The sequence below is a fragment of the Hoplias malabaricus genome, chromosome 15, assembly GCF_029633855.1.
Source record: "Hoplias malabaricus isolate fHopMal1 chromosome 15, fHopMal1.hap1, whole genome shotgun sequence".
Taxonomy (NCBI): Eukaryota; Metazoa; Chordata; class Actinopteri; order Characiformes; family Erythrinidae; genus Hoplias; species Hoplias malabaricus.
In genome coordinates, this window is record NC_089814.1 from 25,913,615 (window position 1) to 25,930,000 (window position 16,386).

Here is a 16,386-nt window from a genome sequence, read left to right on the forward strand (position 1 = left end):
TTTTTTCTCAACCATTTTATTTATATTCCATGACAAACTACCTAGGTCTTCTGGTCTTGGACAGATTCTACTGTACAAGCCATAGGTCCAAGATGACAAGTGCATTATGAGGGAGGAGAGGGAAAAAAAAAAAAAACACACGAAGTGTCTACAGTTTCAGGTACACTTTCCAGATCTGCGAAGAGGCAACAAATAGAAAACTCTACAGTAACACTACACGCACCACATTTACATCATATGCTGCTCTGTATATGCTCTTAGTACTTTAACACATGACACAGAAACTAATATTTCAGCAAAAGAAACAAATGACTAATTCCTTAAAACGAGGGATAAACTCCAGCCATCTTTATATCTTTACTTAGGCAGTATACTGGGTCTTTCTGCTCTGTTTCTGTGAGTGAGGACCCCCTTTAGCCAATATGGTTATAACACAATGGTGGAATATTTAAGGGTTGTGGAGAACAAGTGAGAGCCCAGCACAGCACACCGTTGGTCGTTGATGCAGCAAAGAAATGGGGATTTGTCATTTGCGTCCCTGAAAGGTGATAGCGTTGAGTAAGTGCTGAGTAAGTGAACAGCAGCGACAGCCTCTTCAAGGTAGAGAGCTCCAATGTTGACAGCATGGATTTATACACTGCTCAGGGCATCGACACCAGGCAACACTTTACCTGAGAATGGTGACAGCCAATGTTAAAACATGTAATAAACATCTTGTTTACATGCTTTAAATGTTGTAATATAAGCAGCTAAAATGTACAAACTAACAGCTCATTTAGACCTATAAACGTGTAGAATATCAATCTAAAGGGCATTATTGTTCAGTTTAAATTCTGGTATACAACAGTTCTTTTTTGCTGAAGCAAAACTATAACATTAAGCGTTTTTTTTTTTAATTATTAAACAAAAATTCTCTTCTTTCAGAAATGTAGGCTCGTTCGTATCTTCGGAACTAGCCAGAACAACAAATTAAAACTGAATACACTTAGTATTACAGAGAATACATTATGAAGAGTGTAAAATGCAATAAAATGAATAAAACACACAATAGTCCAGCTTTGGCTAAGTGTTCTGCTATTCAACTACAGGTCTGAAATTTAAAACACTTGTCTGGTGCGCACTCTAAACACACTTCTCAAACCTTACAATGGGACTGAAGTTCAACTCACCCTCCAGAAGCTCCAGACTAGCTCCTCCTCCTGTGCTCACATGGCTGACTTTGTCCTCAGTATCCCACTTGGCGCAACAAGTAGCTGTGTCACCGCCACCTGAGAAGTTCAGCCATAGAAGTGTTAAGAACAAGCACACCGAACAGTGCTCAACAAGGGAAATATATTGAACAAAGAAAAGCTTCTAAACTAGTTATCCAAGTAAAAGGATAATACACCTTGAAGTTTAAGAGCAGTTCACTAATATCACCCAAACTTGACCACAATTAACACCAGTCTCACAGACAGCTAATACATGAAATTCATTAGGAGTATTTAGCAATAATTCTAAAATGCAGCAGTAATAAGAATATGGTGCCACCCAGTGGTTAACTGCAGAAAAGAAAATCGATAGAACATATTAAATATATAATTTTGTATTTGTAACATTTCTAAACAGAATTTAAAGAGAGAGAGAAAGTAAACTTACACACAAACATTAAAATGGGGCTGAAACTAAAATCTAGATATGAACAGTTCTTGCAGCACTCACCAATGATGGTGATGCAGCCATTTTTGGTTACTTCAACAACTTTGTCCATCAGATTTTTGGTTCCCTTGGCAAAGTTATCCCACTCAAACACACCAACAGGTCCATTCCACACAATCTGCTTGGCTCTGCTCACAGCTTCAGAATAGAGCTTAGAGCTCTCAGGCCCACAGTCCAGACCCTGGATATTAAAAAAAAAAAAAAAAAAAAATCACATTTAAAACCGTGTGAACATTAGAGGATAATACCCAATTATTCCTTTATCACAGTTCTGCTACAGCATCTACCCACTGGTGTCCATTTTGTGTCAGTGACAGGTTTTGATGTTTTCTAGATACTGTGAAACAAGGTAAAATGTCTGATTCTACAGCTGCAACAGATAGAATTAATTATATAACCCCGGGAGTATTCCGTTAACCAAAACTCATTCAGTCCATAAAAAGACAGACCACACTGTTGCCTCTTACCATCCAGCCTGCTGGAATGCCTTCTGCCACTGTAGCTGTGCCTGTCGCAGCTTTCTCGTCAAACTTGTCAGCAGTGACAAAGTCAACAGGGAGAGCGATCTTGACGCCGTTCTTTTCTGCCTTGGCCATCAGGTCCTTTACAATTTTAGATCCCTCCTCATCAAACAGGGAGGTGCCAATCTGTACCAATGCATGAAACCAGGGTATGTTATTAAAATTAAGAACTAAAAGCTGTATTACAACATTCAAAATGCAGTTAGGACACATTTGCACACAGTACCCTAAAAAAAAAAACCACATTTTTTCTCAAACCACTCCCTCTTTCTTTAGGATGTCTTCCCTATTTTAAAATGACTCAGGAACTCAATTTTTTCTAATTCCCCAATTTATGAATCATTCATAAAAGTACCCATTTCTACTCATTAGCCCAGATTCTCCTGTTCTTCTGTAAAGTGAGCCAAGTGTTACCACAACGTAGCCATCTTCTGTCTGCCCATCTTTGTGTTTATTTATCTTGTTATGGTTTGTTCATCTGGCCACCCCAGCACTGTCATGCCCAATTCAGGAATTTAGTAACAAACAACCTTTAGGACTAACCACTTAAATGCTGAATGTTTGTCACCATTAGCACATGTAGAAAATGAACGAACAGAGTGTATAGATACTTCCAAAACCATCAGAAAGACTTATAACAGGCAGATCTTTTTGACCACTAGAATATTTTAAATGACTATGTCCAAATTGCAGCTCTTAGGCCACTCACCTCCATGTTGTTGAGGACCTTGAGGAAGGTGAAAGCCATGCCACCCCCAATGATCATCTCATCTACTTTGTCCAGCATGTTGTTGATCAACTGGATCTTATCTTTGACCTTGGCCCTGCAATGATCAAAGACCAACTTAGGAACATAATCGAAAGGCACTAACGTCTCCATATTAATAGAATCACAGTCTAGGTGGGTGAGAGAGAAGATAAATATATAAATCCTAACACTACAGCTGCTGTAGTACTTCTGTCTGGACAATTCTTCTGTTAAGGTTTGCATTGCTTGCACAGTTCCTCAATGGGTTGCTTCATTTCAATGGACTCTGTCAATGGCATGGAGCCAGATAGTCACCCTGTAGTCACCATTACAGATTAGTGACAGCCAATGAGCAGTGGCATTTAGTTCAAATATTTCTAGCCAGAGAGTAAATGTTTGCACAATCTTGTTAGTATCATAATGAAGTAATATAATCAGATGCTATACATATTCTACTGAACTTTCCAGGCACGTTTTGTAAACAAATTCTAATATAACTGGATGTATTTTTTCACAAAACCTCATTTTAAGAGTCGTCACATGGTTAACATTCAACTGTTTAAAAAAAAAATGTAAGCTTTAGATAAAAAAAAAAAAGTAAATAATCCTACATCAGATATAGTCTAAATATTTTAGCACTAAAACAATGACATGTCTAGCACTAACTTAAAATATATATATAATTTTTTTTTTTTTTTTTTTTTTTTTTAAATAAAGGAGCAGTTGCTCAATAGACCAGTATTGTTCTAGACCCTGACCTCGTTCCAAAGGGGGAGGAGTGATCAGCAGAAATGTTGCGCAGTATTATGTTTCTCTAGTACACTGGACAGTTTAACGTCAGTGTACTTGACACAGTAAGTAGAACACTATCACACATGTGGGCTGAATTAATTAAGAACATAAACCCATCTATTCCTGGTCTGTCATTGATGCATTCAGAAGGGAACGTTTAAATGGAAGAGAAGACAACACCCCCACCCAGCATTAATACTTTAGCATTGCAGAGTTGGAGGCAATATGAGAATGAATTTTTAAAAATAATTAAATTTTGTGTACTCCTTTACCCAAGCAGAGTTTACAAAGCATTGTAAATAAATGAAAATGCAAGCATGTGTTTTAAATGGTTTTAATGTCCTGCCATGAGGACTTGTTGGCCATTTTCTGATTTAGCCAATTATCCTTTGGCCTAAGGTATTCAAGAGCAATTGATGGGAGGGATGGGGTGGGGTTTGGGAGGCAGATTTTTGTTAATATTTTAATCGTTAAAAATATAAGGTGTCATAAATGTGTACAAATGAACTCAGACCAGATATCACATTTATGACAAGCATGTGTCATGGGTATCATATGGCCCCCAAGCATTAGCTTACAGACTACAGGAATTATCTGAACACCACCTCTATCCTTCTAAATCTTACCCTCCAAGGATGGCTAGGAAAGGTCTCTGTGGTTTCTCTAAGGCCATGGCAAAATAGTCCAGCTCTTTCTTCATCAGGAAGCCTGCAGCCTTCTGAGGTAGATCCACTCCTACCATAGAGCTGAAGCAAGACAACAGTTAGCCTAGAGTAACTTTTAGTATAGTATAATGGCAGTTGCAGAATGTGAAGTAGCAATTGAGAAAATTACTTATTACTCCTTAAAAGGATTTTTACCGAAAAATAAACTTTTACTGGTCCAATTACAACAGCATCTAGTAGCCCCTGCTTGAGACGATATGATTAGTGTAATGCTTACTGCTAGAAATCTAAGTAATTTGAAACATCAGCATTTAAAAAAACACGCATTTAATGCAACTTAAAAAGGTAAAAATATAAAAAAGATTATAAATATGTACCTGTGAGCTCTGTGTGCTGTTCCAAATGCATCGTTAACATAGATGTCACCCAGCTTGGACAAGGAGGCCCTGAAAGCATTAATCTCTTCCTGAGATGCTTTGGTCTGAACAGAAGAATCAGAAAATTTCATGAGTCCAAATGCCTTCAGCAGACAACAGAATATCTTGAATTTTAATAGTAAACAGGCACCCTGAACATAAGTATTCAAAAGGATGTTTAACCTTTAGAAATACTCAATTATCTGTAAACTGGCCCAGAATTCCTCCTTCCTCTTATTCTGTTTATTATGTAAAACACTTTAGTTCCATAAAAAAAAAATCCCAAATAACACATCTTAAAAGGTTTAAAAACGTGACATTGTTATATTGTGAACTGACACTTAAATCACTATACGTAAATGCACACTATACATTTTTACTAAATCTCATCACTGTAGCATTTCACCAGTACACATCTGCTGTAGTCAGCCAGCAAGTAATTCCTGAAAAATAAATATTAAAATGGTTCTTGTTATGGTACTTGGAAAGAGATTTTTTTTTAATTGCCTCCTTAAAATTGAATGCTATTACATTTTAAAAAGTATGCATAACACTTCCCTAAAAAAAGTTTCTGCCACCTTTATGTGAGAATCATGGTCCATGTACCCTCCCGGGAGTACTAAATAATAAATCCAGTAAAGCAAACAACCACAGGCTCTGAAATAAAGTTTAACTCTGGTCATATTTCTGCTGCATTCAAATACTCAAAAGTTCATGACTCTTGAACTGAGCAGCAAAAAAAGGTCATGTGAAATGTAGGAGCCCCCTGCTCCACAGAAGCACTAATCTACCAGGGGCATAATTTCTACTGTACAGTTAAGAGAAGCTCAAAGGTCAGAGGGGCAACTGTGCGTCCTTGCACTCCCTTCTCATCTCTCCTTGCCTATACTGCATACCAGCCAGGGCTCCACGGACCAGAAAAGCAACACGCTCACACAAGACCACCTCAGTGCCCTTCCTGTAAATGTCAAAAGGCCAAGCAACACTGCAGAAGTCCACGCATGCAGCAGCCTCTGCCCTTTGAGTGGGGAAGGTAGGCAGATAATATGTTCATGCTGAGCTGTTCTGTACAATGATAAAACTTGGTGGACAATACTGTTGACTGGACAAAATTAGCCTTCTGACTACATGGTACAGGTGCATGACTTCTTTGACATGCATAAAGACACCCAAACACACATCTTCAAAAACAATGTAATATAACTGACTACAAGGACTGTCTACTAAAAATTAATTGGACATTTTATTATCAGTGAAGTTATAACATTTAATGAAGCTTTGGTTTTCTCAAATCATTATCTTGATACAAATAATTTCATTAGGAGGAAAACTTGTTTTCAAATGTTTCACTGTATTTTTATGCAAGTTCTTAAAATAATGAATGTCTTCTTGCATACGAGCATGGCATTTCATACATATAATAATAAAAAAAAGAAGTTGAAGTATTTATATTCACAAATCATCCCCAGTATGGTCCAGGATGATTGAATTAAACCAACAATGCAGCGTTGACTTAATGACTTTACTCTCCAGTTTCAGCAACAATACATACAGACAATGACTAAGCATTTTACCACTGTCGACAGGCAGCAGCTGTTTGTGTGGTACTTGCCTTGTTTCCTGCAGCGTCTTTCCCCTTTCCCTCTTCTGCAACATGGAAGCGCAGGTTCTCCAGAAGAATAACAGAACCTGCAGGAGGGTCGGCGCAGGCACTCTCCACTTCTGGACCAACACAATCTTTCAGGAACTGAACATCTCTGAAAGGGAAGTGGAAAATAAAAACGGATTGAATCAGAAACCTAATTCTAATATCTTAATGCAACTTCATCCTGGGAAGGTGCATATAGACTGCATTGTACTCTATGCTCTATTCAACCCTTTAAAAACTAAACCTGTCACTGCCTACATATTCACAGCACATGCCTTGATTGTGAACAAAATTGGTAGATCAATAGTACCAGATAAATAGTTAACAAAATTATATAATTATGCAGCAGTAGAAAATTACTACATTACCCATTATTTATGATATGATACAGCTGTTCCAGACAGCAGGGCTCACTTACTTCCCCAGCAGGTTCTTGAGTTCTGCAGCCACAGGCTCTAGAGAGTATTTGTCAGGCATAGGAACGCCATCAGGACGGCCCAAGTGGCTCATCAGCACCACTGCTTTGGCTCCATTGTCTAAACAGTGCTTGATAGATGGGACTGCAGCCTTAATCCTGTGTGAAGAATTATATTTTGTATTAAGTGAACTCTGTATAATTCATCCATTGTCAAACATGTAACCTATACCTACATTCCAAAACCAATCAGACAAAAACAAGCCTGAATAATACTGTTTATAATCTGTATTACCTCTGATTGTTTGTGATGGTCTTGTCCTTCATGGGCACATTGAAATCGACCCTGCACAAGAAAGAAATCAATATTAATTTGATGTGGTAAAACAGCGCATATATATTCTAATAGCAATAGTAACATTTTGGCTTCAGTCAGACAGTACATATATAATTAACTATTCAAAACTTAATGTTTTCTTAAGTAACTGAACATAAAAAGATAATATCTATGTGTGATATAACACACATTGTGTGTCAATGCTGAATTCTGAAATAAATCTAACTGCATAAGAGCACAGAATTAATACAATGTGGTGGATATCATACATCTCTATTAACTGTTACATTGTCACACTCACACAATAGTGAATTGCATCACAGTATTTCTGCAACCCAAATTAATGGCAATACGTGTAGAATTGAATAACCAACTACATTCCTGTGTAACTGTGGTAAATACAATTAAGCACAAATGGTCTATTATGAAATATTTGCCCTCTTAGTCTTTTCAACAGCTAGAAATCACATTTCTTGCTATTCTTCCTATTATACAACAATGAGTTTCCTCGATTTCTAAATCTTGGGGCTGACATGTGCACATAGGCATATATTATTACAGAAGATATGTTAATAACCTGAGAGTTATGTTTAAAAACAAATAAATAAAATACCTGGACCATAATTAGTAGAAAATAAGATCAGTTTAATCTATTACATATCAGTCTGGGGAATTCTAATTTTAATTAATAAATGACTATTAATAGGATGAATAAATATATAAACAAAGAATTTTACATTTGTACTTTTATTTTGTATTTTTGTATTATGTCTTCAGAAACACAGTAACATACCTTTAAAAAAACAACCATGGCTGCACTAAACACTTCTCAATAATACCATTACTAAAACATGTCAACACATTACTGCTGTTTAGACAGAGATGAAAAATCCGATAAAAAAAAAAACTCTGCCCAATATTCTTTGAGTATTTATTAATTAACAGGTGGCATTAAACAGACAATGCAAAATGGCTGTTAATGCTGATAGCAAGAACTAAGCACCACAGAAGGTTGCTGGTGATTTTTCCTCACAGCACAAACTAGTGTTAATGGATGAAATGACTCAGTGCTGATTCGGTTCAGAACAGAAGCCATCACTGGGATTTTATGAGACTACTTGTTTGTTTCAGTGACTCATTTTTGAGACAGAGTTTCCACATAGCTTTTGGCCTGCACCACGAAACAGTGAATAGGAGTCTAGTAGTGAGCCTGGTGTGTTACTGAGAGGTTCACTGCTCATTTGCATGATCTTTTGCATCACTGTGTGCGCCCCCAAAAATTTACAGGAGCACGCAGACCGCAGCATGTTCTTTCTTTCTCTCCCTCACACACACATATATATTACGTAACACTTAAGCCCACCCCAATTCCTCTGTCCTTTCTCTATCCCCCACCTACAGTCTGGTGCACCCAGGCAGAACGAATGAATGACTTGCGTGGTCTGCATTTCTGATCCACAAAGGAATGGCATTCCATCATAGAAAAAGCAACAGAAATCAAGCTGTTTCATCATTTACACCCAACAATGACTCATGTCATAAAATCTGTGCAACAAATTGATTGGACAGGGCTTTTTTTTTCATAAGCACTGAATTGAGGGTGGTAGGGGCAGAGATCAGACCCAGTGGATTTATAATTTGGACCATCAAGCAAGTATTTAAGGAACACTGGATTTGTGCTGGATTAACGAACACCATCTTAAAGGGCTTTCTTTATTTAATGTCAACAACAAAAAAAAAACAATGCCAAACAGGATTAAATCAGAAAGCAGAGCCCTCCCATCTCCTGTGGTGAAGAGCCCAAAGGACTAGTTCAAGGACATCATGATGTCTAACTGCTATTGCGGTAGTTATGTTGTTAAGCTGAAATTAGATACCTTTACATATGCCTATAGGAAACCACACTTGCACTAAACCTTGACTCACAAGCAACCTTGAAATGTAGCGTGTTATGGAGGAAAAAAAAAGTGACGGACTAGGCCTTTAAGGGGTGGTCCTTGTATCCTACGCAACACACAGCTCAGTGAGACGCTGCACTTGGCAGCAATGATGGGCTATTTTCAACCAACCCACTTCCAGAAAAAAAATAATTCTAAGTTCTGTATTATTATGCCACAGGCAAGCTTATTTTTGCGTTTTGAAAGCATGCTTGAGTACAAGCTCAAACAGGCATAAATGGGGCATGCTATTTTAACACTGCTATTTGGCATGAAGCAGATGCTTACACATCTCATCCTGAAAAGTGAAATAATTGCTACCACTGATGTAGGATTTGATGCCAGGCGGTTAATTCAGATGTCATTTTCGTCGCCCTCAGCAGTGGACGCTGGTGGATGTAAATGTAAATGCCTTAAAAAGGGGATTCAACCCAATTTTCAGAGGAATGAATCAGAGTCATTCAGAGAGGTCTGACATGAAATGGACCATTCCAGAGAAACTTGAGTCAGAAAAGCTCACAACTGTGGTGGTAGGAACCAGACCTCTAAAGAGCTGTGTGCCTCTGAAAGCACCCTCACGAAAGGTCATTAAAATTAAAATGATTACAAATATTGTTTTCTGGGAGGTTTTAGATAAAACACGGTTTTTAACCCCTTCAACGCGGAATTATAGACCGCATTGCATTAACCTTTGTAGCTTTCAATACATTTTCATAATTTGTCCGTAAACCATTCTGAATGACTCGGTTTACAATCAGGTTTAAGACGGCTAAAAGTGGTCTGAGTTGTTTAATTCAGACTACATCAGAATTGCTAAACGTGGTGATTGCTAAAACGTGATACGTGACATGTCTACTTCCTGTGAGACCTATCCTAAGCCGTTACCATTCATTGTGAAGGGGTTTAATTTTGTAATTATATAATCTTCCTGTGCGGAAGAGCCCAGCAGTACAGCAAATTATAGATATTAAACGTTTACGTTAAAAAAAAATAAAAAAATCGGCAATTAATATATTTAACGGGGTAAAATAATAACGCAAAACTTTGACACCCACCTCATTACAACACGCTTCCCCTTCACGTCCACCTTGTCCAGGGTGAGTTTGTTAGATAGAGACATGGTGAAGGTTGTATTTTAGCCGTGTTTTCTCTCTGCAGTGAGCTGTGGACTCCAGAGCTGAGTAGTTCCCGAATGAGAACGACCTCAGCTTCATGCTCACGCAGCCGAGGAGGGCGGGATCGTTTGACCTAGCGCGCCGCCTATTGGCTCCTATTGGAGAGGGTGGGGCAACCAAGCTTCTAATCGGTTAATGGACAACTCCGCTGTCAATTTTCACGGCTGCTGAAGCATGCCGTTAAAAGCCTTTTCTAAATGTTGACAAAACGTTGATATTTAGAGATTTCCCAGCACGTACAACCATTTAATTCTCTATTTTTTTTTCAATTACTCATTAAAGTTAATATAGGAACTGTTATAATTTTCGTTCAGCAATCGTTATTGCAAATGAACCGAGACCGAGACAAAAAAAACTTATAAAAGAAATTAATTTTCAAAACGTCTTCACTAATGCTTTGTACAGAGAAAAAAAAAACAGTTTATGCCACTAAAAACCTGTATTTATATAAATGTAAACATACTTTTAGGGAACAAGTATCAGACAGCACGTACTCAATGGCTGTAGACAGACAAAATAACGCCATCTCCTGGTCCTCTACCGATTTTACAGATCAAAGCAAAAGGTGCTAATTCATTTAACCCCCACTGTATTTACATCTCTTTGTTGTTAAATTTGGTTTATTACACATATTTGCTGATCATCTGAATCAAATTTACTTTACATTAAACTTTTGGAAATGCAACATCTAATCGAAAATATTTCAAGTGTTTATTTCTTTTAGATTGATTATAAATCAATCTAAAAGAAATAAACACTTGAAATATATCAGTCTGTGTGAATGAGTATAATATACACGTTTTTCATGACATTCTAATGACAACTAATGCAAACCCCAAAATCACTATCTCTAAAAATTAGAGTATTGTGAAAAGGCTCAATATTAAAGCCACCTGGTGCCACACAGTTAACTAATCAGCTAATTAACTAAAAAAAAAAACCTGCAAAGGCTTTTAAATGGCCCTTTAGTATAGTTCTGTGGGCTACACAATCATGGGGAAGACTGCTGACTTGACCGTTGACACCTTACACAAGCAGGGCAAGGCACAAAAAGTCATTGCTAAAGGGGCTGGCTGTTCACAAAGCTGTGTACAAACAGAGAGGCTAAGGGAAAGAAAAGATGTGGTAGAAAAAAAGTGTACAAGCAATAGGGATAACTGCACCCTGGAGATGATTGTGAAGAAAAAAAACATTTAAAAATGTGGGGGAGATTCACAAAGACTGGACTGCAGCTGGAATCAGTGCTTCAAGAACCACCAGCACACAGGTGTTTGCAAGACATGGGTTTCAGCTGTCGCATTCCTTGTGTCAAGCCACTCTAGAACAAGAGACAGCGTCAGAAGCATTTCGCCTGGGCCAAAGACAAAAAGGACTCAACTGTTACATTCTCGGATGAAAGTAAGTGTTGGATTTCCTTTAGAAATCAAGGTCCCAGAGTCTGGAAGAAGAGAGGAGAGACACAAAATCCATGTTGCTTGAGACCCTGTGTAAAGTTTCCAGTCAATAATGGTTTGGGGTGCCATGTCATCTGCTGGTGTTGGTTCACTGTGTTTTCTGAGGTACAAGGTCAATGCAGCCATCTACCAGGAAGTTTTAGAGCACTTCATGCTTCCTGCTGCTGACCAACTTTATGGAGATACAGATTTAATTTTCCAACAGGACTTATCACCTGCACACAGTGCCAAAGTTACCAGTACCTGGTTTAAGGACCATGGTATCCCTGTCCTTAATTGGCCAGCAAACTCGCCTGACCTTAACCCCATAGTAAATCTAGGGGGTATTGTGAACAGGAAGATGCAATATGCCAGACTCAACAATGCAGAAGAGCTGAAGGCCACCATCAGAGCAACCTGGGCTCTCATAACACCTAGATAGACTGGATAGATATATTGATAGACTCCATGCCACACCACATTGCTGCAGTAATTCAGGCAAAATAAGCCCCGACTAAGTATTGAGCTCTGTACATGCTCATACATCTCATTCATACTTTTCAGTTGGTTTCGAAAAAACTTTTTTTTTTGGTCTTGTTCTTAAATATTCTAATTTTGAGATACTGAATTTGGGGTTTTAGTTTCCAGTTATATTCACCAAATTAAAAGAAACCACTTAATCAGTCTGTATAATGAATGAGTATAATATACAAATTTCACTTTTTGAATGGAATTACAGAAATAAAACAATTTTATATTCTAATTTATGACCTGTGCCTATAAATTCAACTCATCATAATAAAGTACAACAAGACAGTGTATTAAGTATTTAATTTATTACATTTTTACAGACATGCCAGGCCAACAGGGCTTAGATATAAAGCGCATCCAACAAGGGAAAGTTCAAAATGTTTTGGGATGTTACATTTTCTCCTTTTTAAACACAAGGAAAAATGGGCAGGTGATGTTTTTACTCTTTCCATTCCTTGGGTTGCACCTTGCCTACAGGTGATAGATTCCATGCGATGCCAGTGCATGTGATCACCTGGGAACATGACAAACATTATACAAAGCAAAGGTCAGACATGATCAAAAGGTGCCAAATGACTACATGAAGCAGATTTATTGTAATTTTGTTCAAAATGTAAGTGAGGCTTTGAAATCAACACATGCACTTACATAGCCCCAGACTGCAGTACAAAATGTGGCTCCAGCAACCAGCAGAGGCATGCCATATTTTGCATGAAAACCTGGGGGTACATCCGTGGAGCTATGTCGAGCAGCAATCTGACGGGTACCTTGACCTTAAAAAGATGAAGAAAGAAAAACACTGCTGTGGTCACTGTATTCCAATTTGATATGTCTAATATTCATGAGCACAACCATATGTACTGTAATCCCTGAACAGAAAAATTAATAAAATCTACCTGAACAAATATGGAGAGCACTGGTTAAGCATGAGTGTCTGCCTTAGTAATTATTATATTGGCATAGACTTCAAACAAATGAAAAACTCAAAATAAGCTCAAATAGTTTAAAACAAAAAGGCACAATATATTAACGCATAAATAATTCTTGAGATCGAGAGGCTTACAAGCTCTTAATAAAATAAGTGTGTAATGCATACAGATGCATGGATAAAATATTTAGCCAAACGAATTAGGTTAATAAGTATTCTTTAGTTATTTAGAAAACAATAATGGCATGGCGTTAACTCATCTCTTCATTTATAAAACACTACGCAGGAAGTGATGACGACTCAAATGTGCTAAAACATTATATATGTAGAATAAAACAAGCTATGAATTACTATGTAATAATAACGCTAGATTCCAGCATTTAATACTAAATGAAATTAACTGCTGGTACATTACAGACCTGCCTTCAAGGCCAGCCCGACTTTCACTGACAGCTAAGGTTACCAAAGAACATCATAAGAACAGCAGCTTACCTAAAAGCCGTAACGGTTCTGGTCATTGTGAATTGAACATAAATGAAGGACAATAGTAGCTGTTGTGAACTACTGACAGCAGTAACATAGTTTAATACTGTACTGTGGACTCCAGCGAACAGCGTCTGTTCTACTCATGTACAGAAAAAATAAACAACTACAACCCCTCTGAGCACTCTCAGACAAAAAAAAAAACACATCGCGGGTGAGTTTAATTAAAGTGAGAGGAATGTTTTATCATACCGGTGAGGTTTAGAGCAGCTTTGGCGAAGCGGAACATGCTTATTTCTGTTTCTTTCTCTCGTTGAATACCCTTGAACGCTCTGAAGCTACAAAATGGAAGATATTACGCGCCGGATATCCGCACAACTCTTAAAGCGCATGCGCGAATTTGATCGTTGACGATTCACTGATCTACAAACAATCTGACACTGAAATGAACTACCGTTCACATTTGTAAATTAGAGGACATTCACACAGCTCATCGTGCTTATAAACCAATGTTTAAAATATTTTTAAAATATATTACGCTATAAAATAATGTTGATGTTGAATGATGTTGAAGTGAGTTGAATTCGTTATGAAAATAGTATTTCCAAAATTCACCGCCCTTAGTATTTATCACTAGCTAGCATAACTATCCTATCGCTACCTACGGCGTATTCTAGGTTCCCTCATTTTTTCACTATGTAGGAATTAAAGTACAGGCTGCTGAACCCAGGCAGTGCATAATATGCTTAATAAACCCCATTTAGGATTCCTCTACACGTACACGATTCCATACCCGAACTACAGGTTTTAGGGGGCGATTAATGATGTAGGTACACGTAATAGCTCTTGCGAGGTATAGTAACAGATAGCACTATTAACAAAGCATCAGTGTGCCTGATAACGTAATACGTTCAATATTTAGGCTATGAATAAGTAGGGCGTCATGTTAGATGTTGATAACCGTGTCAGGATGGCCGAGTGGTCTAAGGCGCCAGACTCAAGGTTTAGTCCTTCCCATGAAGCGGGATTTCTGGTCTCCGAATGGAGGCGTGGGTTCGAATCCCACTTCTGACACATACTTTTTAATACACGTATTCCCAACGTATTATTTCTGTACTCTATGAGTGTATAATAAAAATTTAGGCAACAAAGAAAACTTAAAATTCCGTCTATTATTGTAATATCCCTTTCTCATTTTCTCTCATTTCCTGTCCCTCTTTTTCGTTCTTACCTATTCCCTTTGTATTTATCCTTTTGTCTTTTCTGTCTCTTTCCTTATCAGAAAAATGCAGAGCTTCTGTAGCGTTGGTCTAATCAGATATAAAACACAATATTTTTGGCAAATCCTTGGGCACCATTACACTGTCTTTCATAACACAATAAATAAATAAATAAAAATCTGATCTCCCAACATTGGGAGAGCTTACACTATCCATGTTTACACTCATGTAACACTTTCTTTGAAAAAATAGCTAAACGTCTATAAATTCTCAATGTTTCTCACTATTTTTGCAGAAGGTGCTTGTTCTGATGCATTTCTGAGCTGTAGTGCAGTGGTTTATGTACAATTATGTAAAATTTCTCTGTGATATTTAGGTCACAAGGCTGAGGTTTATTTTAGATCATTATAGCCTGTGTTCAGTTTCAGCCTTTTAACAGGTGGTATAAGAGGAACTGTGCTATTGGCACGGTGGCGCAGCAGGTAGTGTCACAGTCACACAGCTCCAGGGGCCTGGAGGTTGTGGGTTCGATTCCTGCTCTGGGTGACTGTCTGTGAGGAGTCGGTGTGTTGTCAGCGTGGATTTCCGCCGGGTGCTCCGATTTCCTCCCACAGTCCAAAAACACACGTTGGTAGGTGGATTGGCGACTCAAAATTGTCCGTAGGTGTGAGTTAATGTGTGTCTGTGTTGCCCTGTGAAGGACTGGCGCCCCCTCCAGGGTGTATTCCCCACCTTGCGCCCAATGATTCCAGGTAGGCTCTGGACCCACCTCGACCCTGAACTGGATAAGCGGTTACAGATAATGAATGAATACCCTGGTATGTTAATATTATACTAGAATTCACCCATAATGGATATTGATGATTTGTTATTAGATACTGGTGTTGTAGACCAGAGAGTTTTAAGGGGAACTTTGAACAATTGTCCAAACCCAAGTTATGTGTAGTTTAAATAAAATATTTCAGTTGTAAATCATCACTGGCATAGCTACTTATTCCCACACCACAGGACTCATAAACTATAGTTGGTTTAAAAAGCATGAAAAACTTAAAAGCATATTAATATTACATACACCTTAATGAATACTTTTAATATACTGGTGCATCTCAATAAATTAAAATTTCAAAATTATTTCAGTAATCTAACTCAAAAAGTGAAACTCACATTATATAGATTCATTACAAACAGAGTGATCTATTTCAAGCATTTATTTATTTTAATGTTGATCGATACCAACGCTGGTATTGATATTGATCAATACTCGTGGAAAAAGATCGATACTCAAGCCTTTTTTCTCTCACCGCTTTGCCGCTAAAGTCAGCGTGTCTGCGTGTGCGAGGCAGCGCAGAGCACCCTCCCACTGCGTAGTGAAGTTGTGAGGAGAGGCGCCCACCCAACCCCCTTTGTGAAGTAGCAGCCCCCCCACCACGCTTCGTCAA

General features: G+C 38.0%; 2 protein-coding genes and 1 non-coding gene across 3 annotated transcripts; 1 reads left to right on the forward strand and 2 right to left on the reverse strand.

Annotated features, from left to right (window-relative positions):
• Positions 1-10,391, reverse strand: pgk1 (phosphoglycerate kinase 1). The gene is made up of 11 exons (XM_066645675.1): positions 10,233-10,391; positions 7,199-7,249; positions 6,907-7,062; positions 6,453-6,597; positions 4,802-4,905; positions 4,386-4,505; positions 2,929-3,043; positions 2,166-2,345; positions 1,702-1,879; positions 1,170-1,268; positions 1-671 (listed from the first exon to the last, which is right to left on the reverse strand). Exons 1-11 carry the CDS (start codon positions 10,295-10,297, stop codon positions 631-633), a joined length of 1,254 nt encoding a protein of 417 aa, XP_066501772.1. The 5' UTR covers positions 10,298-10,391; the 3' UTR covers positions 1-630.
• Positions 10,392-12,605: 2,214 nt separating this feature from the next.
• Positions 12,606-14,016, reverse strand: cox7b (cytochrome c oxidase subunit 7B). The gene is made up of 3 exons (XM_066646592.1): positions 13,980-14,016; positions 12,965-13,089; positions 12,606-12,830 (listed from the first exon to the last, which is right to left on the reverse strand). The coding sequence occupies exons 1-3, from the start codon at positions 14,014-14,016 to the stop codon at positions 12,756-12,758; spliced, it is 237 nt and encodes a 78-aa protein (XP_066502689.1). The 3' UTR covers positions 12,606-12,755.
• Positions 14,017-14,691: 675 nt separating this feature from the next.
• On the forward strand, positions 14,692-14,801 carry trnal-caa (transfer RNA leucine (anticodon CAA)). Its single transcript has 2 exons — positions 14,692-14,729; positions 14,756-14,801. It is a non-coding gene; the product is annotated as a tRNA-Leu (tRNA).
• Positions 14,802-16,386: the final 1,585 nt, after the last annotated feature.